This window comes from Hippocampus bargibanti, linkage group LG12, assembly GCF_051943395.1.
Source record: "Hippocampus bargibanti isolate YZ-2025 linkage group LG12, ASM5194339v1, whole genome shotgun sequence".
Taxonomy (NCBI): domain Eukaryota; kingdom Metazoa; phylum Chordata; class Actinopteri; order Syngnathiformes; family Syngnathidae; genus Hippocampus; species Hippocampus bargibanti.
This window is the reverse complement of record NC_142745.1, coordinates 9277863-9300435: the sequence shown is the minus strand read 5'-3', so window position 1 is coordinate 9300435 and position 22573 is coordinate 9277863. Positions and strand designations below refer to the sequence as shown.

Sequence of the window (22573 nt, the reverse complement as noted above, 5' to 3'; positions counted from 1 at the left end):
ATCCCATTGATGTTGATACATGCAGCATTTGAGATGAATTAAAGGATCATTCAAAATATCCACTTATGAAACATTTACAAAGTTGCCATTAAAAGTCATTCACTGCCAGACGTGCAAAAATGTGTCCACTCCAGTGCCAGGGTTTTTGTCATTTTCACTCGAATTCTAGGACCCACAGAATATTGGGTTTTAGGACTACATAAACATTCAATGAAGCGTAAGAAAAATTTGACTCTCTTCTTTCATCAAGAAAAAACTGTTAATTCCTAAATTATATGGGTCTGAGTTTGTATGAGCTTGAAATGAGGGTAGCTGTCCAAAATATAATGCAATATATACATATTAGTTTATAGAGCGCTTTAACAACAGCTGAAGCTGCAACAAAGCGCTAACATGGAAAAAAGGGAAATGCTGCCCCCTGTGGAAGGGCAAAACAACATTGCCAGAGGCCGTGGCCAGGGCTTTATCGGCACCCAAACAAGAAAAAAACCAAACCCGAACAAATTTGGGAATGGCGCTTTACTTCATATTTTCAATCCCCCCAAAAAAATTGTGAATTGCAGTGAATGAGTTAAATACAGACACGAGATGGTGTTTTTTTTAATGCTGTGATATGTTCTTCTTTACCTTTTGGCTTTTCCCTTCATTGTTAGTTCAAAAAAAGCACATGATGTTAAATCATAATAAAGGGTTCTAATGCACAATCTTTGGTACCTGGGCTTTCATTGGACACTTACTTAAATATTAACATCAGCTTATGGCGTACTATTATTATAATTTTATATTTGAGCATCATATTATTTTCATGTTAATATTAGATATATTGCATTCTCTTGTTTAATAATGTCTTAGTCATGTTTTTATGTTGATAACTTCTGATTAACTGCTTCAGTCAGGTAAAGCAAAAAGTGTTTTTTTTTGTGCTAAGAGTGTCTTTTCGATTGTGCTGCAATGCAAATGTCCTTTCAAAAAAGCTGAGTTCAAATGGTGAAATTTTGCTGTGTCCTAAGTTAGAGCCATCCATTCAAAAATGACAAACCCATCTACTCCGAATCATAAAAAGAAATGCATATTGGTGTAATGGAAGCAGGACAGCCAAAAGAAATGCAACAAAATGAAGAAAACAGACACTTGGGAATAAATTAATACAATTCGGATTTTAAAATTGGGGAATTAGATCAGCATCTCCGATCAGACATGGACTTGCTGGGCTAAGGGGTCCACCAATGCCGAAAATTAATTTCTAAAAACAAATTTCCTCCATGATGGGCTTCTGTGATGGGTCGATCCAAAAGAGGGCAGCACCATATCATCTATAAAACCTCGTCCACAGTCCGAAGCAGTAAACCCTTCTTCCACCCCAGTGTGCACGTGCCAATTGTGCTCCCTTGAAATCGCACGGACATTATGTTACATATTTTAAGGTACAGTATACTTGAGCATGGTTGCCTTCAGCCACGAGTGTTGAGATGTTGCATCAAGAATTGTAGTTGTTGGATGGTGGTGGTGGTGTAAGGGCTTGGGGCAGCTTCTGCCATGGTAAAGTGGCGACGCTTCACCCTCTTGTTGCATTATTGATGAATCTTCTTCTAGCATCAGCTTTCTGCTCCATCTGTAAAATTGGGGGAGTAAACAAGCTTAAATCTGGTGGTTCTTTCTTTTATGACAGTCCCCAAACATATCAAAGATGTGTGGTATCTGTAATTTTGTCTATGAACTTGATCAGCAAAGCAATATGGTTTTATGTAAATCATAGAAGGGCAACTGATATGAGTTCAACTCATATTTATCGCTGTTAAATGTCAAAGGGAGTTCAACATTAGAAAAAAAAGAAGCACAGCCACTGAAAGTGCCCTTCTTGTACGAAGGGCCATGATGTTGAATTACCTTTTTTATTTCTGGAGCAATATGTGGAGGACTGCGTTATGTAAAAGGATTTGTCTGAAAAATGGCCTCCTCCTTGCAGCAACAAGACAATTACTGCTGTTGAAGGCACTGCAGTCTCAGCTTCTCTAAACCTCAGCCTTCATACTTACTTAGGCACACACGCACACACACACTCACACACACACACACACACACACACACACACACACACACACACACACACACACACACACACACACACACACACACACGCATGTTAGTTTTGCCAGTGTATGGCGTCATGTTGCTGTCTGAGAAGTGCAAGGACCTGCAACACTGACAATGACACTGACCTTATTCCGTCAATCTCACATTTAAAAAAAAACTCAGCATTTAAATAATTCAAAGATATCCTCCTGAGAAACTACAAGCCTCTTCCCTTGAAGAGTGTGTGTGTGTCTGTGTGTTCTCTTCTTTTCACTTTGTACAATTTCTCTTGGCTGGACTACTTCTTGTTTATGGACGTGGATGCTGGGTTTTACAACCAATCAGATTTCAGCCCCTATATGCTGCCATGTAGATTTGGATTTGTCCAAGGCCTTCGGAATCCGTAGAGCTGGACAATTAATCAGCTTCATCATTATCGGCGCTGTCGGGCCCCGCCTGCAGCTACGCATGTATTGTTCATTTTAAACAGTGGCAGTTAAAAGGACTTCCTGCAAGTCCATTCAGTATCGGGTCATTGTTTCACACTGTCAGTTTTTTTTGTCATGTTTTAATCAGGGTTTTGTTTGCTACTTTGGACCTTTTTGTTCTGATGTCTTTATTGTTTCATGTTTTGTTCCTGTTGTATTTATTGAATACAATTTGTCAAATACATCCTGTCCCTCTGTCTGTCAGTCAAATTGAGGACATCTAATTTTCATTTCCTCAGAACTTCGAACGTCATTTTCGTGGCTATGAAACAACAATGATATATATACACACACTCTTGACGATAAAAGGATTGCATGGCTCTCTTTCCTATCCTCTCAATCAATTTAAAAAAATGCTGAATGTCCAAAAAAGATAAAGTGATGGTGGGCGAGGCAAGTCATGAATATATTAACATGCAGTTATTGTGTGATATTTCTGTCTTGTCACAATGTTTGCCTTGTCACGTATATCTCGCACACATGTCAACGCTCCAACGACCCCAGCAAGCCATCACACAAAATTCAAACGTATGCTTTCCATCCATAATCTGACAATCCAGTTGCTTGTTGCTTTGATAAATACTCTATAGTGACTCATTTATCTCTTTCAGGATGAAATAACTCGGAGAGACTGTCATGGAGGAATTCAAGTGAATACTAAAGCCATGCAAGACTCTGCCACGGGTCTTAATAATTGATTCATAGCGTTAGGGGTGAGAGAAAGTTCAAATCTTTGATACGGTCGCGGCTCATTAATATTAGCGCAAATCTCAAGAAGCAGCCGATTTATTATCCACATTTTAATCTTTGCTGCCACTTTTACCCCTCTTTACATTAATATCTACTTTACATACAGTATGTGCTGTATCTGCAAGATGGAAGCAGCATTTCTATGGATGAAATTATCATATTTGTAAAAGTGCTTTCTTACTGTCAAATAGCCCTCGGTCACAGGGTTCAACGTGAACGTCACTCCCTGCTTAGAATAGATACAATCAAAATAGTTAATAAATGCAATTATTTTGTGAGGCCAGGGTTGATGGCAGCCTCAATGTTCATCTCAGGCAAAATTGTGTGTTCTTGTACCATACAGAACATCAAGATTTAATGTGTATACATACTCACTCTCGTTGACGTATAGGCGCTGGACTGAGTACACGATTTAATTATTTATTTTTAAAAGGTTTGGAGAATGCCAGATCTCCCCATGGGACTTCAATAGTGCAGTCGCGCAAGACCGACCAAAGGGGATTAGTCTTACCCCTGTAGGAAAAAACAATTTATGTATGTAGCTTTAAAACCATGGAGGAAATAAAATCAACCAGGAGAGCTTATGTAAAGCACAGACAGGCGGGACTAAATTAAGAGCAGTGGAAGTGTGTTATGAAAGTGCGGGAACCTCCAGGGACTCTACCGGTCAGCTGTGCAAAGAACATGTGGAGCAGCAGTCAGCTCGTCCAGCTGTCACCTTCACTTGAGTCTTAACGCAGAAGTGGGCTGGTCTTCAGTGCACGCTGAGTTTGATTTGATTTGAGTCTTGAGTGTGTGTGTGTGTGTTATTTCTTGGGGTATCCTGACCTGGAAGGGGAGGAGAACACACACACAGGGATCTCTGAGATCATCAACATTAATATTTTCATCATTGTAAAAAAGGATGGGAGGTTTTTGTGTTGTCAAAGTCATCAGAACATTAAGGTCCAAAGTAGCAAACAAACCCTGACTAAAACAGGACAAGACAAAAAAAAAAACCTGACAGGGTGAAACAAACAATGACCCGACACTGGATGGTCGTGCCCGGGAGTCCTTTTAACTGCCACTGATTAAAAAGACCAACACCTGTGCAGCTGCAGGCTTGTTTCTAATTACATATCATGCAGCAAGCGTGTTTCTTCTCTCGAGAAACTGTTAGCGAAGGAACTTCTGCCATCAAAATAGCTTCATCTTCAGAAGTGATGGATGCCTATAAACTGTGCATTTAAGTGGCCGTTTGGTCAATTTGTTACAGAAGTCTTAATTTCTCTTTACTTTTTGTTCCATCTATTGGCCTCTCTATTTCTTCTTGCAAACCAATGTTAGATGGGAGACTCTGACTGTCTAACACATTTCCGCCACATCTGATGGAGTACTTGGACCGGTAGTTGGGGACCACTTCTTTACACCATCGGGAGAACAAGGTATGCGCTTCTGTCATCTTAGCTCTCGCAGGCTGACACGTTGTCACTTTAATCATATCATCCGAGCCGCAGGTCGTGTCAGGAAGCAAGACACTGAAAGCGCGGCGGCTTTTCTGTACTCTTACCTCATCCTATATTTGACTGTGCAGAAATAAGATCACCGTGTTGGATGATCTTCAGCTGATTCACATAGTTTCAAGGAGTAGCAACGTCACATCACAAGAAAAGCCCTGAGGCATGAATGTATATTATACAAAAAACATTGGCCTTTTAAAATGTGTCTTCATAAACAGTGCAGGGTATCATCGACAAGTTACAAACCAAATACATTAAAAAAAACCAAAGAAACAAAGAACTAAGACTGACGTAGGTTAAATAAGTTACAAATGACTAATTTATCATTGTCTTAGTTGTTTTAATGTATGACAGTGATATATAGTGATAGACGGAGAAACCAAATGTATTTTTTCCATGGCAGATAATAAAATAAACCTCTGTCTCCTATCATAAAACAGAATGAGTCATGACCACCCATATGAAGTTTGCAGTCCCGGATTTCAGCCAGAGTAAGTAGATTTGTACGTAAATTGATTCTAAATCATTTTTAACTCATCCCTCATGCTTTTGTACATTTTTTGTTTTGTAATGTGATGTTTTTTTTCTTTTGTAAAATAAAGATTGGGGAAGACTGTTTTTTTTTTATTTTTATTTTGTTATGCTTAGAATATCTTGTTTTCTATCCTTTCACTCCCACCCCAACCCCATCCCTCTTCAATTGCTGCTGTGGACTGCAAATTTCCCCATTGCGGGACGAATAAAGGTATTCTGATTCTGATTCTGATTCTGATTTAGATTGTGCTGAAATAGCCATGGCCACCTTTTTGACATTTATCATGTTCAATGGTAAGATTGGTGCTGTTGGATAGTGTGCGGCTGGATGGATGCATGGCTTGAGGAGTTGCGTATGTGGAACTGTCGTGGCTTGGAATTGAAGCAGATTTACGTGGGACAGGAGATGTGAGACAGTCTCTTTTCATCCATGGATGCGACAGCTTCGTGTTTGCTTTCAACATTTAGCTTGTAGCTGACGTGCACATTTCACCATGACGTCCCCGATCTACTGGTGAAAAGGACGCTGTCTTCTTTCATCTAAATCTGTTTCTTCCCACAAAGAGGGTGCAGAAAGTACTTAAGATTGAATGACTGGGTCTTTTGTGTTGTGCCACATTATTTGTTATTTAGTTTTTTTGTTGTTGTTTTGACTTCAAGATGGCGGCTGCCTTTACAACAGCTCCTGTATTTTGTTTCTTCCTTTCCTTTCCTCTTACTTTCATCACTTTGCTGTTGTGAAATGTATCCAATGTCATATGAAACATGCAGTTTGGTCTATACAGGTCCGCATTAGGATTATATGTTGTGTCGGGGGATGTCAGCCAAAGAGGTTAATATTAAAGAGGTTAATATCCCGCTTCTGATTTTTTTATTTTTATTTTTATTTTTTTTTTATGGCCACTCTCATGGCCCCAGAATAGATTTCAGCATTCACAGTACAGTACTGCATTCAGTGCGGTGCACTGCGCTGACTCTTCACCGACGTGACCGTCAAAGCATTTTCAAGCACGGCAGCCATTTTAGGTGTACGCTGCTGCCTCCAGGAAGCCGAGACGAGCATCACTCTCTCCTCTCCGTTCAGGACCCGGGACAAATTCACAAAGCGCATGCGCCGAGAGGAAAACGTGGAGCAACATCGCCTGCTTTTACACCCCCCTGCCCCACTCACCCCCGGTTTATGCCCCTCCCCTCCTTCCCCCTCTCGCATCCGCAGCAGGGACTGGCCAATAAAAGAGAGAAAACACGTAAGCATCGACGCGGGCTCGTCGCAAGCGGAGGATGCTCAGTGGGAAGCGGCAGTCATCCCTCAGCACCGCTCGCACCGTTCACTTCTTCCCGAGGAAGACGAGTGCAACCTGGGCCTCTCCACCGACCCGACCCGAACTCCCATTCACACTGCGGTCACACTCGAGGTGAGGAGGGCGGGGAGGAGCTAATTCGGAAAGTCAGGCTCCTTAGTCAGAAGGTCATCGCCTCAAGAGAAAGATGTTGGATCCGTCGTCCAGCGAGGAGGAGTCTGACGGGATAGTGGAGGAGGAAAGCAAAGAAGTCATGGCCCCCCAGGCCGGATCCCGCATCTCCCCGAGTCGGACCAGCGAAAGCTCCGGAGGACTTGCGCCCAGCAGCGGCCGCAGCAGCGCTCGACCGACTAGCCCGAGCCCGTCGGCCGCCAGCGAAGAGAAAGACGATCTGGAGAAGCTGCAGCGAGAGGAAGAAGAACGCAAGAAGAAGCTGCAGCTTTATGTGTTTGTCATGCGATGCATCGCATATCCGTTCAACGCCAAGCAGCCCACAGACATGGCGAGGCGACAACAGAAGGTAAGCCCCCCCCCCCCCCCTTTCTCACTCTCCTCCTCTTCTTTCTCCTCCGCTGTGCAAGGGCATCGTTAAAAAGCACATGCTGCTGCTACGCCTCCTCTTTCACATCGCAGATGTTGTCATTGATGACCTACATAAGATACAGTACGGATGTGTGTTGGCGGGGGGATGAGGGAGGGATACTGGGTAACAGCAGGGAATACAGCACACCTCCAGTTTGTTTTTGGTGCAAGAAAAAAATTCACAGAGCATGAGTGAGAGCAGGATGATGAAGCGCTCCAGGTAGTAGAAAGGGAGGACACATGGTGCAGAGCTATACAGAGAAGAGTGTTGCACTCTTGTCTGTGCTCCTCCGTGAGGTCACTTGTACAGCCCAGAAAAGCACATTAAGTGTGCAAGGGAGTGCAAGCACCAGACAAAAGCATTTTGAATTAAGATTTGTTGCCCTCAGCAAAGGTGAAAATAGCAACGAATAAATCGGTTTGGCCTCCCAAGGTGACTTTTAGACTTGGACCAATTGAGCTTTTTTCTTAACTCATTCACTGCCAGACGTGCAAAAATGTGCCCACTCCATTGCTAGGGTTTTTGTCATTGTCACTCGAATTCCAGGACCCACAGAATATTGAGTTTTAGGACTACATAAACATTCAATGCAGCGTTAAAAACCTTGGATTCACTTCTTTCATCAGAAAAAAAGCTAATCCCTAAATTATAATGGTATGGATTTATATGAGCTTGAAATCAGCTGTCCAAAATACAATGGAATACATTCATATTGGTTTATATAGCGCTTTAATAATAGTAATAATAATAATAATAATAATAATAATAATAATAATAATAATACATTTATAAGTGCCTTTCAAAACTCTCAAAGTCACTTTACAGTCACAGCGTTCGCTCAACTCGGAAGTAACTAAAATAGAAAGCTAGCTAGTTAACCAATAGATATCTAATAGCTAGCGAGATAGCTGGACAGCTTTATAGCTAATAGACAGCTAGCTAGATAGCCAGCCAGCCAGCTAGATATCGAATAGCTAGCTACCGAGATAGCTATCTAGTTAGCTGGATAGCTAGATAAATAAATCAAGAAATATTCACAATTAATGCTGATTTCACAAAATGCTTTAACAACAACCAAAGTTGGAATAAAGCGCTTACATGCAAAAAAGGAAAATGCTGCCTCCTTGTGGAAGGGAAAAACATTGCCAGAGGCCATGGCCAGCGCTTTATCGGCACCCAAACAAGAAAAAAACAAAACCGAAACAAATTTGGGAATGGCGCTCTATTTCATACTTGTAATTCCCAAATACATTTTTGAATGGCAGTGAATGAGTTAAGATTCAGCACACTCCTATGGCAACTTATTCTACATGCATTTAAATCTCTAAATGCTTTTTTGAAAAAAAAAAAAAAAATCCACATTTTTGAACCGATCATCACATGGTTTTAGGTTGCAGCTGCGTCTGTGATGTTTGGCATCCTCGGACCATTCTATTTAAAGTCACCACACTTTTTTTGCTCCCGCTGACCTTCACACAATATATACGGAATGGAAAATCCAATCTTTTGAATGAAATATATCAATCTGTGGGAAAAGCTTTCATCTCTCGTCAAGTATTTTCCATATTGTAAACAACGACACCGAAATGGCAATTGTGGCTCTTTGTTTATATTTATCCCACAGTCTTCTTTTAGAAACTGTATGGTCAATATTTTCCGCTGACTCGTGTTCAAGTGTATGTGGGAGGCTAAACCACAGTTAGTTTTCACATTTATTATTATTATTATTATTGTAGTCCCATTTGACAGAGGTTACCGACAGGCTAATGCATGCTTAGTGATGCACTTTTATATCTGGAAGCTCCGACAGCCTCAGTCCTTTGGGCTGCGGTTGAGCAAATAGCTGAACAAATAATTCAATGTGCAAATCAACCAGACCAGAAAGTCAGTCGACAGTCAGACTGCACAATTTCATTCGATCCACATTTCAACCAATGTATTATTCATGAGGAGTAATAGTCTTTGTGCAAAAATGAATGGGATAAAGCTCGCAAAGTTTCGGAAAATGTCAAAAATATAAAAAGGAGAATAATTGCATGGAATTCTGTGACAATCTCGGTATCAAAGTGTAAGTCAATTATGTACCGTCGCATTGTTAAGCGGTCTTTTCAATGCAATTCAGTACTTGTCCAAAAGTAGCTCTCTTGCCTCGCATGTTCTTAAAAGCACATTCCTCACAGTGTAGTCCATTCAGCCTATTACATTAAGGCTACTATGGCTTAGTCACAGAAATATGATGAAGCAATTCATTGGTAATGAAACGACTCAAAGCCAAAACAAAACATATGGAGCGGCTCCATGGTAATCTGTTATTATAGAGGGTCTGGCACACAGGCAGTAAGCAGTGATGGACTATCACAGAGAAACAGACCGGGCTTCAAAGGACGTCAGCCCCACTGCTGCGTCTTCAACATGCCGCCGTAACCTTGTGGAAGGACGACGTGCATAAAAGCGGAGAATTGGACTTTCCGAGGGCGGCGGAAAATATATTTCCTCAGCGTAACTGAAGGGCGTCTTCCTGTAAGCTGCAGTGTAACACTGCTGCTGTTCAAATGGGACCTATTTTATCTGGTAACGCATGCTTTACGTTCAAGCTTAATTGTCTCGGGACACGCTTAAACAAATTGGACAATTTAGACCAAAGGATGCTGGGAGTAAATGATTGAGGTTATCGATGGACATAGATTAGGTTGCTGATTAATGTGATTGCGTGGCCATTATTTTACCCCTGCCGGTGAGAGTGCAACATTTTTCATTAACATTAGGAAGCTCGGTGGAATTGAACAATGTCTACCTAATAATAAAAAAATAGCAATCATTGCTCGTCACATGAAGCATCGTAATAACGACATCATGACATGAATGCCCTTTGCGAAGCGTATTGTTTGCAAGCACAATGAGTGCGGAATCAGCTTTGGTCCTGTAGGACGTTGTCGTGATGTCACTGGAAAAATGTTTCAATGAAGGAGCAGGTTTCTGGAGTGAGATTGAAATCGATCAAGAAAGAACAAGGCAAGAAATCTTTTTTTTTTTTTTGGGGGGGGGACTACTGAGCAGTAAACAGTTTACAAATTAACTGTTTATGAATGTTGCAGATGATGGATGACGTTGAAGGTCAAGATGAGTTTCAATCTAGATCGCAACTACGTCAATATTGGATATACTGATTCCTGCAGTATTATTGAACTTTTTGCAAGAATGGTGATTTTGAGATCTGTTGTTATTTTATTGTTTTTTTACGTAACGCGTTATAACTGAGATTAGAGGTCAGATTTTTAGTCGGTGGTTTTGATGTGACGGTGCATGTAGGAATGAATGTTGTAATGCGGCATCCTGGAGGAGATGACAGGCTTATAGGAGATGTCAGAGACCAGCGTGAAGGTCAATCACTCTCACGTCACCAAACGTCTCTCGGCTCACACACTGCCCGAGTCTTCATTGCAGGTGATGAATATCCCAGCAGCCTCAACTGTATATATTATACATTTGTTATATATTTGTAGCATTCTAGCGTACATACATACATCCCAAACAGTGATACCTCGGCTTACGAACTCAATTGGTTCCCAGAAAGTGTGTGTAAGGCAAAAAAGTTTGTCTGCCTAACATTTATTTCGCATAAGAAACCATAAAAATGAGAAGACGTTACCAGGTCCCCATTAAACACAATTTTATTCTAAATAAGCCTTAAAACTACACAACATATACCTTATTTTATGTATAATAAATGTGCTATTGTATTGTCATTAAAGAAATAAACTGTACCGGTTAATAAGGTTGTTTTATTTAACTTTGGGATGGTCGTTGATGTAGTTACCTCTTGATGATATCAAGTGAAGTTGCCGTGCTTTCTCGGCGATATTACCCTCACTCACACCCTCACTCACCCCTGCTAGCTGATTTTCGTTAATCCAAATCGACAGAAGGTTTTCAACCTCTTCTATTGCCTGAGACCGTGGCTTCGGCAACACTGAAACACTCTGAGCCACATGTAGCAATGGTCGACTTAGCATACTGGTACTGGGACGCTAAGTTGCACAAACGCACACCTCGTTCGTGTTTTTCGGTGACCTCCTTCTTCTGCTCGACCGTAATTTTCTTTTATCCTCTTCAGTTTAACACGAGCCTGTGGTGGGGTCTTTTTCGGTCCCATAATAGCAAAAGTACCCCACTCGATACCAAACCACGTCTGCACTAAAAGAAGGTGTGGAAAACAAGTCTGTTCGACCGTGTGGTTTGGTGTTCATCCGCCGAAAACTAGTCGGCCAGCCACTGTGGCGCTGTGTGGTAGTTCATATGCCAAGATTATATTCTCACAAATTTAATGTTTGTAAGGCGAAAAGTTCGTGAGCTAAAGCGTTCGTAAGACGAGGTATCATTGTATACGTATAAGGCGCACTTGCGTATGAGGCGCAGAGTCATCTTTTGAAGAAAATGAAGGCTTTTGGGTGCGCCATATACACCAGAAAATACGGTATATATGTTCCTTACTATTGTCCGGGTTCAATTTTCATATTTTTCAATTTTCATTTTTTTTCAACTATTATTTTCAAACTGCATCTTTAATTAAAACTAAACTATGACATACTTCAAAAAGATCAATACAGTAAAATGTATTGAAAAATAATAATCAACTGTAAGACCGATGTCAAAGTCAAAGTCAGTTTTATTGTCAAATATGCTAATATGCATGACATACACAAATGAACAAATGGCAAATCGTCTCGGACCCAGCGTGCAAGGCACTTATAATGACTTTAACAAACATAATAAACACGAAAACGGCAATTTGCCGGGAGCGAGAGGGGAGCCGCTGCGTGTCTTGTCTGACTCCTCTGAACAGCATAAATCATTCATAGTATCTGCTCCATGCGACACAAACCAAAGTGGCACAGGAAAGGATTGACACATCTCCGCCTTGTTTGTCGACTAAATATGCTCGATCAATCAGAAATATGGATGATCACCATCATACACTCATCCAAACCTACCCCATGTGTACTGTATATTTTTAATGTCAACGTGAGTGGTCAATATGTTCGAATAGCTTTTGCTTAAAGGACAACCAACGTCTCTGGACAAGTTGTGTCCATAATTCGTAAAATGGCTTCAAATGACTTCTACTGAGCGTATTTTACAAAGATTCCACGGCATATAGCTATATTTTACGTTTTAAGACTCGCGCTGAATATTCCGGAAGTCCTGTTTTTGAGTTGGTGATGAGTCCTCACCCTACGTTACTGAAGGAACGCTCCTGACCGAAAAAAGGACACATTGTAGCAATAGTCAATGCATTTTGCTGTACTTGTTTGGTCTGAGAACTTCGTGTTGCATCAAAAAGAGGCAGAAGAGGGCGACAAAGCTTCGTGTAAGGAATTAATCAGCCTGTGGAAACGGGCTGATTAATTCCTTACACGGAGCTCTGTCGCCACTTTCTGCCTCTTTTTTAGTGCTACATTTTCCCTCCTTATTGGCTCAAAATGGCACAGAATAAATTATTTAATCGATTGCAAACATGTATGCTTTCCTCTTCAGAACTATTTTGAATCATATTCATAACTGGATGAGTAACAAGAAAGCATATTCTCCGAATCTGAAGCCATTGTTTTGATTCTCCTGCAAGGCAAGACGTCTTGGGGTGACGCCACGAACAAGGGGGCGGGACCTTCTGAAACTGGCCACTGCCTGGTTCATTTTTTGCGGATTTTGGACACTTTAAGTCATTTTTAATTGGTGTTTTGCATTTGACTAAAAATATCATACTGCATGTTTTGGGTATTTTAGATGCTATAAAAAGTTTTTCTGATGTCAGTTAGGAAACAAAAAAGTGATGTCGGTTGTCCTTAAAAGTGTTCTAACAACACCAATGATACTATTCAATTTTGTATGTTAGCATTAAGCTGGTGGAAGACAAATTTGTGTTGTTTAAAATGCAGACTCTCAGACTCATCTGCTCATGAGAGTCATAGATGACAGTTCACTGTATGAATACATCACAAATAATTTTCCGATTTGGTTTCCTCTCCCTTGTACGATTTGTTATTCCCGGAAGTTGGACTGACCTCATCATCTCCTAATAGAGTGCCTCTTGGCTCAGCATTTTCTAAAAGCATTCGGCCTCTCTGAGCATGTGAATGTGAAGTGGAGTGAATTCAAATCAGTGCTATTTGGATGAAGGTTGCCTCATCAATGATTCGCTACGTTGTGTTGATATGATGAAAGTCACAACGTAACAAACGTCAAAGTCCCTTTAAAACTATGGTACAAACCGCTTTCTTCAGTTGGGGGAGACAAAAAACAGCAGGGCATGGAGGGGGCGTCAATTTGCTAGTAACATTTAGAACGCTTCACGGCAGCGATGGCGAGTCACTGCGGCTTAAGATGGCTGGAACCATGGCAGGAATCAGCGCAGTCCCACTTTCGCCCCTCCAGCATTTTATTTGATGTTCTAAAATATATTTCTGACTTATTTTCTCACGTTATTGATTGGTCAAGCCTCGCTTTGTCCTTGCCGCATAGATAGCATTACTTTTTGTTTTTTTAAGCAAAAAAATAGAGAAACATTTCAAGAAATGCTGCCGACTTTTGACAGGAATTTCAAATTGCCTAAATAGAAGTTACATTTCCCAAACAGTTATTTCAACCTTATACAACAAAGTTAAATAGGACCTTCCGAGTGGTCTAGGACATCTTATTCTGTTTCTGTTCTGCCAGGACAGATGTGTGGTTGTATGTGTTATGTTTGCATTCAATGTTTAGCTTGTAGTAGACATGCACATTCCACCATGATGTCCCTGATCCACTGCTGAAAAGGACGCTTTGATCCTCCCCTCTTTCATCTAGAACTGCTTCATGTCACAAAGAGGGTACAGAAAGTGCTGAAGAATGAATGACTCTCTGTGTCTTTGTGTTGTCATATTTGTTATTGAGTTTTTTTTCCTTTTCACTTTGTTACTTCCGGGTTAAGTGAACGCTGGCTCGTGTGGCTGCCCTTGCTCACCCGCAGAAAAAAATATCCTGTGACTGTAAAGTGTCCTTGAGAGTTTTGAAAGGCGCTTATAAATGAAATGTATTATTATTATTATTATTATTATTATTATTATTATTATTATTATATTTAAGTGCAGATTTTTTTAAGGAGCCTACTTGTTTTTTTTCTTCAGATTTTTTCTTCATATATTCATTATTATTATTATCATTAGTAGTAGTACGTATTATTATTATTAGTAGTAGTCGTATTATTGTTAGTATCACAGTAAAGTCTCGTTATATCGATATTCTCGGGAGTCGGAAAAAATATCGATATAACCGGACTATCGATATATCCGATCCTGCGGGCATGTAATTTTCTCCTTGAGTTCATAGAAATAGTATCGTAATAAGCACTACTATTGATATAACCTATATCGATATAACGAGACTTTACTGTATTAGTATTATTATCATCATCATATCAGTGGGAAAAGAAACCCAAAAAATCTATAAAATACATCATCTATGTTATTGTGACCCGAAAGGAACAATGCTTTAAAGGCTCCTACAAATGCAATATTTATATTCTTTTTCAAATGATAAATTATATAGGGTTGGTGAAGCGCTTTATATTCACCATAAGATTATTTGTCAAACAATGTGAGCGCCATGGAGTGATATGCCACCTGACCACAAAAATTTTCTATTTTGTGATTTAAATGTCACCCCTCCCATTCAAGGCTCATACACTGTTAATGAGAAGTGATTCTTATATTTTATGACTGCTAATAGAATAATACATTACTAAAAAATGGCGGTGAATTCATCATGCTGTGATAATTTGGCTTTTACGGACTAATGCAACTTAATACCAGGTTCACCATGCAATTACATTCTCTTGCTTCTTGCATAAGAACTTTTTCACAAGAAAAAAAATGATGAATTTGAATTTGAACATGTATAGGAGGTTGCTGGGGGCATCACAGTGCGCGACTCGTGAGCACATCAGCTTCACAGTGCAAAGGTACAGGGCTCTATTCTTCATTCGGCCTCACAATGTGGAGATTACATGTTCTCTCCATGCCCGTGTATATGTTTTCCGGGCACTCCTGTTTCCTCTCATGTTCCCAAAACATGCACCACAGATTAATGCAACACTCTAAATTATCCCTGGGTGTGATAATGAGTTCAAACGACTATTTGATTCTGTGTGCAATGCTATTGGCTGGCAAATGGTTCCGGGTGTCCCCCCGCCTACTGCCTGAAGACTGCTGGGATAGGCTCCAGCACGCCTGCAACTCTAAGCGGATTAGAAAATGGATGGATGGAAGGATGGATGGTGCTCCGAAAGAGTCGCTCGAGAGAGCGAGTCAGTAAAAAAGGGAGCTCATGTGGAATGATTTGCATTATTGGGTAAGAGCTTTAAATTGAGTTCTGACTGCAAAAGGGCATCACAATAAAAGAGGCTTTGCAGTCAAGGTCAAAAGTGGGTTTTAAATGATTTAGCATCATTAGTGAATAGCGACGGATTGTTCATCTGCGCTTGGAGAGTGTTAGCCTAAAAGCAGCAGAAATTAATCTTTTACGTCCAGTTTGTTTAAGTACGACTCATTGTCATACAAATATTTTCCTTCTAACTCTGCCAGCGGTAGATGAAGTTTTGCCTTCATGATTCAGGTGATAAAACAGCAGGAGCTGATGAAGTGAACACACCGAGATACTTTTGTTAGTAGAAAAACAGCAATTGAAATGAAAATGTTCCCCCGGGAGCTTTTGCAGGACAATTTAGGATTTGGTGTATCTCTTTTCATCCGCCGGCCTCAATGCTGCATCCCACAATGTGACGTTCGCCTTGCACTGGTTGATTTCTATTTCCGTTGCGCACGTGTTAATTAAACCTTTGTGTCGCAGCAGAGGCCACGTGTTCCTGAATGTTAGACGTCGACTGCAATGTTTTTTTTTGTTCTCCCTGCCCAACCTTGACAAGAATACTGTTTCATGATTGAGCTAATCCATAAAGCTTAAAGGACAACCGACCTCTCTGGCCAAATTGTGTCCATAATTTCTAAAATGGCTTCAAATGACTTCTACTGAGCTTATTCCACCGCATATAGCTATATTTTACGTTTTAAGACTCGCGCTGAATATTCCGGAAGTCTTGTTTTTGAGTTGGTGACGAGTCCGTATGTTACGTCACTGGAGGAACGCCCCTGACCGAAAAAAGGACACATTGTAGCAGTCCTTCCATCACGTCAATGCATTTGGCTGTACTTGGCTGGGATGAAAACTTCGTGTACCACCACAAAAGAGGCAGAAGTGGGCGACACGGTTCTCAGACCAAACATGTACAGCAAAATACATTGACGTGATGGAAGGACGCTACAATGCGTCTTTGTTACGGTCAGGGGGTGGTCCTTTCATGACGTCACGTACAGCCTCGTCACCAACTCAAAAACAAGACTTCCTGAATATTCAGGGCGAGTCTTAAAACGTAAAATATAGCTATATGCGGTGGAATCTTATTAAAATACGCTCAGTAGAAGTCATTTGAAGCCATTTTACAAATTATGGACACAACTTGTCCGGAGACGTCGGTTGTCCTTTAAGGTGAGTTCTTATGTCCGTCCTGAACTGATTAATCCGCACTCCTGTCAATCTTCCTCTAGAAATTGTGATTGTATACATAACCTAATCCCGTGTTCTTAGTATAGATTGTAAACAAAGAGAGGGAAAACCGCACCGTGACGGATGTGTGATGCCATGGCAACATGCCGCTGGAAATGTACAATATGTTGCGTGAGTTGTACAAGACCACCGCAAGCATTTTGCATACTCATTTAGAAGAAATACAAAAGCCACTTGTGAATTTAGTGGCAGATGGATTCATAGGAAGCCTTGCGGCTTCTTTTGAGTTCCATATGCACAAATCGGATACACATTGTTGTTCGTCTCTGTGTGGCTTGATATTGGATGACAATCAGTTCAAGGTGTCCCTCATCTACTGCAGGGATGCATCTGGGCCGCGCCCTTCTGCCATTTACGCATTTTCACAGCCACTAGTGCAACACATTAGCACACACAACAGCAGTACTTCCATCACGTCAATGCTTGTTTGGTCTGAAAACTCGTGTTGCACTTTAACACACTTTAAGTCATTTTTATTGGTGTTTTGCATTTGAATAAAAATGTCATACTGCGTGTTTTGGGTATTTTAGATGCTATAAAACGTTTTTCTGATGTCAGTTAAGAAACAAAAAAGTGACGTCGGTTGTCCTTTAAATCGGGCACCATCAATTTTAGAATTTGGCCCCCTTTTCAGACACAAGGGGCCAAACTGGGCCCCCTTTTTAAATTTACCAGATGCATTCTTGCTACAGCTGAAGATGGCTGACTGTGAAATGTAAATTTCTCCACTGCAAGATGAATAAAGGTACATCCAATCCAATCCAATAGGCCCCAACACCGATAGATGAAATGTAATAAAGTTCAGTTCAGAATTTTAGTTCAGCGTTTAGTTCAGAATTTACTTAGTTTTTTTTCAGTATTTTCAAGACATTTCTCTGAACTTTTTTGAAAAGCTTTTCTCGAACGCGCATGCATCTTTCAGTCACATACAGAAAGCGGGTGTCTGCAAAGTAATTGAGTGCTGATCCTAATCATGATTGGTCTTGGATGAAGTCTGCCCTTGACTCGAAGGCATTCGCGCAACGTTGTGGCATGCAAATTATAAGATATGAAAGACATCATTTATCTGCAACCTGCATTCTTTATGAATTCCATCTTTTCAATGATGATTCTCTGTAAAAAAAATGTTAAAAAGGGACACGACTGCGTGTGCGTGTCAACAAGATGTTTGCACTTCTAATTTATCTATGACATCAACGTGCAAAATCAGACTTCAGTTTGAAGCCCCCTCCCGACATAAAACATGAGCTTTAATGTGATTGTTTAATTTTGTACATTGCCCCATCCTACTTTTAAGAGGATAGGCACATTTTTGCAACTCCATGATCTCAATTTTTTATACAGGTTAATTATCACATTATTGGTTGAAAAACACTCTTAAACCATGTGCGTGTTTTATTGTTTACTCTTTTTTGTTTTAACATTTTCTGTGCAATAATCTCCCATATTTTCCGGTGTATAAGGGGCACCTAAAACCTTCATTTTCTTCTAAAGATGACACTGCGCCTTATACGCAGGTGCGCCTTATGTGAAGTAATATTGAGCCAAAATGGATGTCGCAACTACTGTCAGCAGCCACCAACTCCATTTGCCCCTTGTAGAAGAAGTTGTGCATAACTACAGTTTCTACTGTAGCACATTTTAATGTGGTGTGCCTTATATTTGGAAAACTTTGATATATTTCTATATTATAAAAACTATTTCCTTATAGTTCGGTGCGCCTTATATATGGAAAAAAATGGGGGTGCGGCTTATACTCGGGTGTGCCTTATACATGGGAACATATGGTAATTGTAACATGTATTTGTTTCATATTTTGATGCTTTAGAAAACATTTATGTCAGAATGTTTTTTGGGGGGCGGGAACTTGGAACAGATTGGGGCAAGGGTGTCAAACAAATTTTTTGCCACTGTCCACATTGTAGTTATGGTTTTCCTCTCAAGGGCGATATGAATTTGGGGAAGCAATTAGAATGTTTAACTCCCTCCACATATTACATTTAGAGAGCACGGCAAATTAATGAATCACTAGTTTTCACATTTGAAGTAATAAATGATGATTATTGTTGTTTACATGGGACAATTTGAATGTTTGGTTCAGAGTTTAGCAAGCATCGTGGAACTTGACGTGATTGATTTGCTTTCGCGGGCCGAATAAAATAATGTGGCGGACAAGATTTGGCCCCTGGGCCTTGGCTTTGACACCTGTGGATTAGGGCATTTACTCTACATGGAAAATGCATCTCCCTTTACAAACTTTTCTCATAAAGATTTTTTTTCCACAAATAATTAATTTCTAGTTGTATTAAGATCATCCTGTCTACCTGATATCTAATTTAAAACACACTGTCTGTAAGATAAGATTCTGTTTTAAATTTAATAATTAATTTCGTAAGTATGAAATACCACTGTCCTGTAAATATTTGAAATCACTCCATTACGGCTCATTGTTAAAAGCAACCTCTTGATGTCCTTCCCCCAGACACTTTTGATCGCTTTGTTTTGCCATGACCTTTTCAAAGTGCCCTGCTGATCTCAGTCTGTCGACCATGGAAAGTTCACATGTCCATGTCATTTATGTCATAGTTGTGTAAGAGCTCATTTTCTGCTCGCTAACTGGATGACTGAAGACCACGGCCGAGCGGGGGGTGGGTGCTGTGAGGGAGTGGGTGGTGTGATAATGGATGTCTGCGATGTGAAACGGCTTAGCTGGTGGTGAACACGATGTTCTCTTGTGAGCTTCGGCAACGCCATAACTTGTGGTATGACAACAGAGTGGAGAATGCGGACACGCGACCTGCTTACCGTGTGTCTGCAGAGCACACACCTGGCTGTTCGCTGACCCTGATGAGTGGCGTTTACTCACATAATGCTTTGTTTGTGTGTCTTTTGCAGCAAATGAATGTGAACGCAGAGGGGAAAGAATAGATTGAGCACCTGTCTTTGCGTTTCTGTAGTTCTGTGACCACAATGGCTTGATGGCAGTGGGTTTTGTTGTATTTGACTTTGTGCAGCTGCCTTGTACTGATGCCGTTTGTTCTCATCCCTTGTGTGGTTTGTGACTGATTCACTTTGTGTTGAAAACCAAGAAAGGAATAGAAGGCAGCTGGAAAGTGAGCAATAATGAGGATGAAGAAACACTATCCAAATTAACTTCTTTTGAAAATGTATAGTTTTCTGACCAAAAAGTTTCATTCAGGTTGTACCGTATTTTACAGTGTATGAGGCTCACCGGAGTAGAAGACGCACCCTTATGAATGGTGTATTTTCAAACATTTTCCATTTATAAGGCGCACCGCAGTATAAGGAGCACCTTCAATGAATGAAAAAAGTTATCAAATAAAAAATTGTAAGGCGCTACAGTGTAGGCCGTGGTTCCTTTACAGAGGGAAATGGAGTCCGGGGCTGCTGACAGTAGTTAAGAGACTCCTTTGTGGCTCAATGTAACTTCACATAAAAGGCACAGGGTCATCCTTTGAAGAAAATCATGGCTTTTGGGCGAGCCTTATACACTGTAAAATATGGCAATTTCAAAGCTGCTAGCAAGATCTGAACGCGGCTTCACTTCATCTCACTCGTGTGTAAGCGGGGAAGCAACATTGCAAACATGCTTCCGGTTTGATGTTTTTTTTTTTTTTTTTGGGGGGGGGATAGACTATAGAGACTACAAACATGAGCAAAGTGAGCAATTTACCTGATGACCAAATGAGAATGGTCACACGGGTATTTGCAGCTACCTGTATGCCATCCTTCATCTTTAAATAGTCTTTGCTTTTTCAACATAACACAGCAAACTCTTTTAAATTACCTTTATGGAGGCAACCGTTTCAATACAACTCTTGTTTTAAACCTCATTCAGACATATTGAATGTTGCGCTGAATAATTAATCTCGCTGTGGATATTGACTTTTGTCTTCAGCATATATTATGAGGCAGTAGTTTTAGATGAAGTTGCCGTGTATCATTTATTGACTTTTCTCGAAGGTTTGATGGTTCTATTTCCCACCCAGGTTCCTGCTGTCTCGTCGGTCCTTAATTAATTTTATTGTCGAATTAAATCTGCACATACTTCTGTGAAAACAGCACACAAATAAATAAAACTTGATGGTATACCAACTAAACCACAGCCTCTTAATTTAGGAAATCGGCGTCAACTTTCAATATGATGTATCTTCAAGAAGAAGGTTACTACAGTGATCCCTCGTTACTTCACAGTTCACTTATCGCGGTTTCAGTGCATCGCAGATTTTTTTTTTCATGGAAAAAAGCGTTCAGAATGTAAAAAAATGCTGAATAACTCAGAGGTTTTGTACAATGTCACCCAATGACCGGACGGTGTCTAATGGTTTTCAGCCATGTGGATTGGCTGCACATCTTGTCAGCCCCACCCAGCAACCTCCTCTGTGTTATTATTATATAACTGTTCTTCGCGGTTCTTCACCTGGCATATTCGAGGAAAAGGTTTCTTCAGCCGTCATCTGTACTTCTTTGAAGGTGTCGGACGTTTCGCTCCTCATCTGAAGAGCTTCACCAGCACAACTTTTGTTCGCTGACGAAGCTCTTCGGAAGAAGAACCAAACGTCTGACACCTTCAAAGAAGTACAGATGACAGCTGAAGAAACCTTTTCCTCGTTGGACTACTCCTGTACGACGGAGAGCCTACACATCATGTGGGTTATTATTATATAACTTGACTGTGGATTTTCGGCCATCGCGGGCGGTCCTGGTCCCCATTAACCACTAAAAACAAGGGATTACTGTATAACTCCAGTGTAAGTATGATTCAACATACGACACCCTGGCTAGTTTGTACGCTTTAGTCATTTAGATAAGTTACACACCTGTGAAAGCACTGCAAGGACAACTATGTCATGCACAATATAACAGATAAATTGATAAGCACCTCAGGTGGGATTAAGGCACATGGAACAGTGCACCGTTCAATTTAATTTCCTAAAAAAATCTGATGTAGATGTCGCAGAAAATAAGCGCCACTTTTGGCTGCTGAATCTCCCACTTAAAACATGGCCTGAAATTACATGCACGTACATTATCGACTGTACCTGTGGATAATTGAATTCAAATGTGACTACATTTTCAAAATAGTTCATGGCGACTCACATAATCAAAGCTGCATCTGGGCGAAGGAATCCAGACAAGTCATTTTGTAGAGTCATAAAGTTTCCAGGCATAATGCCCTTGGCTGGCTTCTCTATTGATACTCGGGGGGTGATTAATGTTTACTTCACTGCTGCAAATGAATCATTGCGCCCTGCCCGCTGCAATCTTGATAACAGCCATAGAGAGAGAATCAATATGCGCCAAGTAGGGAAAATATGTCTTGGGAATGTGGAATCAGATGAAAACGTAGGCGCTTTCCCTCGATCATCAATATGGTCACTAATCAGTCCAGCTCCCCAATCAGCAGTCTTTCGCTTTTGTACAGGCGATGTTTGATCATGTTGCTGCAGAGATTAATAGTCTGTCACCGGCCAAGTCAGAAAAGGGCCAAATTAAAGATTAAATGAAAGGAAAAAAAGTTTCATATTTTAAGGATTTATTTTAATGTCATATACACAGCCCGCGGAGAAAGTCAAAGCGACTAACTACGTTGGCTGACTGCTGAATGACTCTTATGACTCATATTAAGTCACTTTGGGAATTTGCTCAAAATATGTTTACCTTAGT

The 22573-nt window shown here is 40.6% G+C and overlaps 1 protein-coding gene across 7 annotated transcripts in view; it reads left to right on the top strand.

Annotated features, from left to right (window-relative positions):
* Positions 1-6537: 6537 nt before the first annotated feature.
* Positions 6538-22573, top strand: part of cadpsb (calcium dependent secretion activator b) — a 74351-nt gene continuing 58315 nt past the window's right edge. For 3 of the 7 annotated variants that reach the window (XM_089009476.1, XM_089009472.1, XM_089009477.1), the window contains exon 1: positions 6538-7165. In XM_089009476.1, coding sequence (XP_088865602.1) covers positions 6833-7165 — 333 coding nt within the window. In that variant the 5' untranslated portion in view covers positions 6538-6832. The remainder of the gene's footprint in view (positions 7166-22573) is intronic. The other 4 variants (XM_089009475.1, XM_089009474.1, XM_089009471.1 and 1 more) reach the window with 2 other exon arrangements.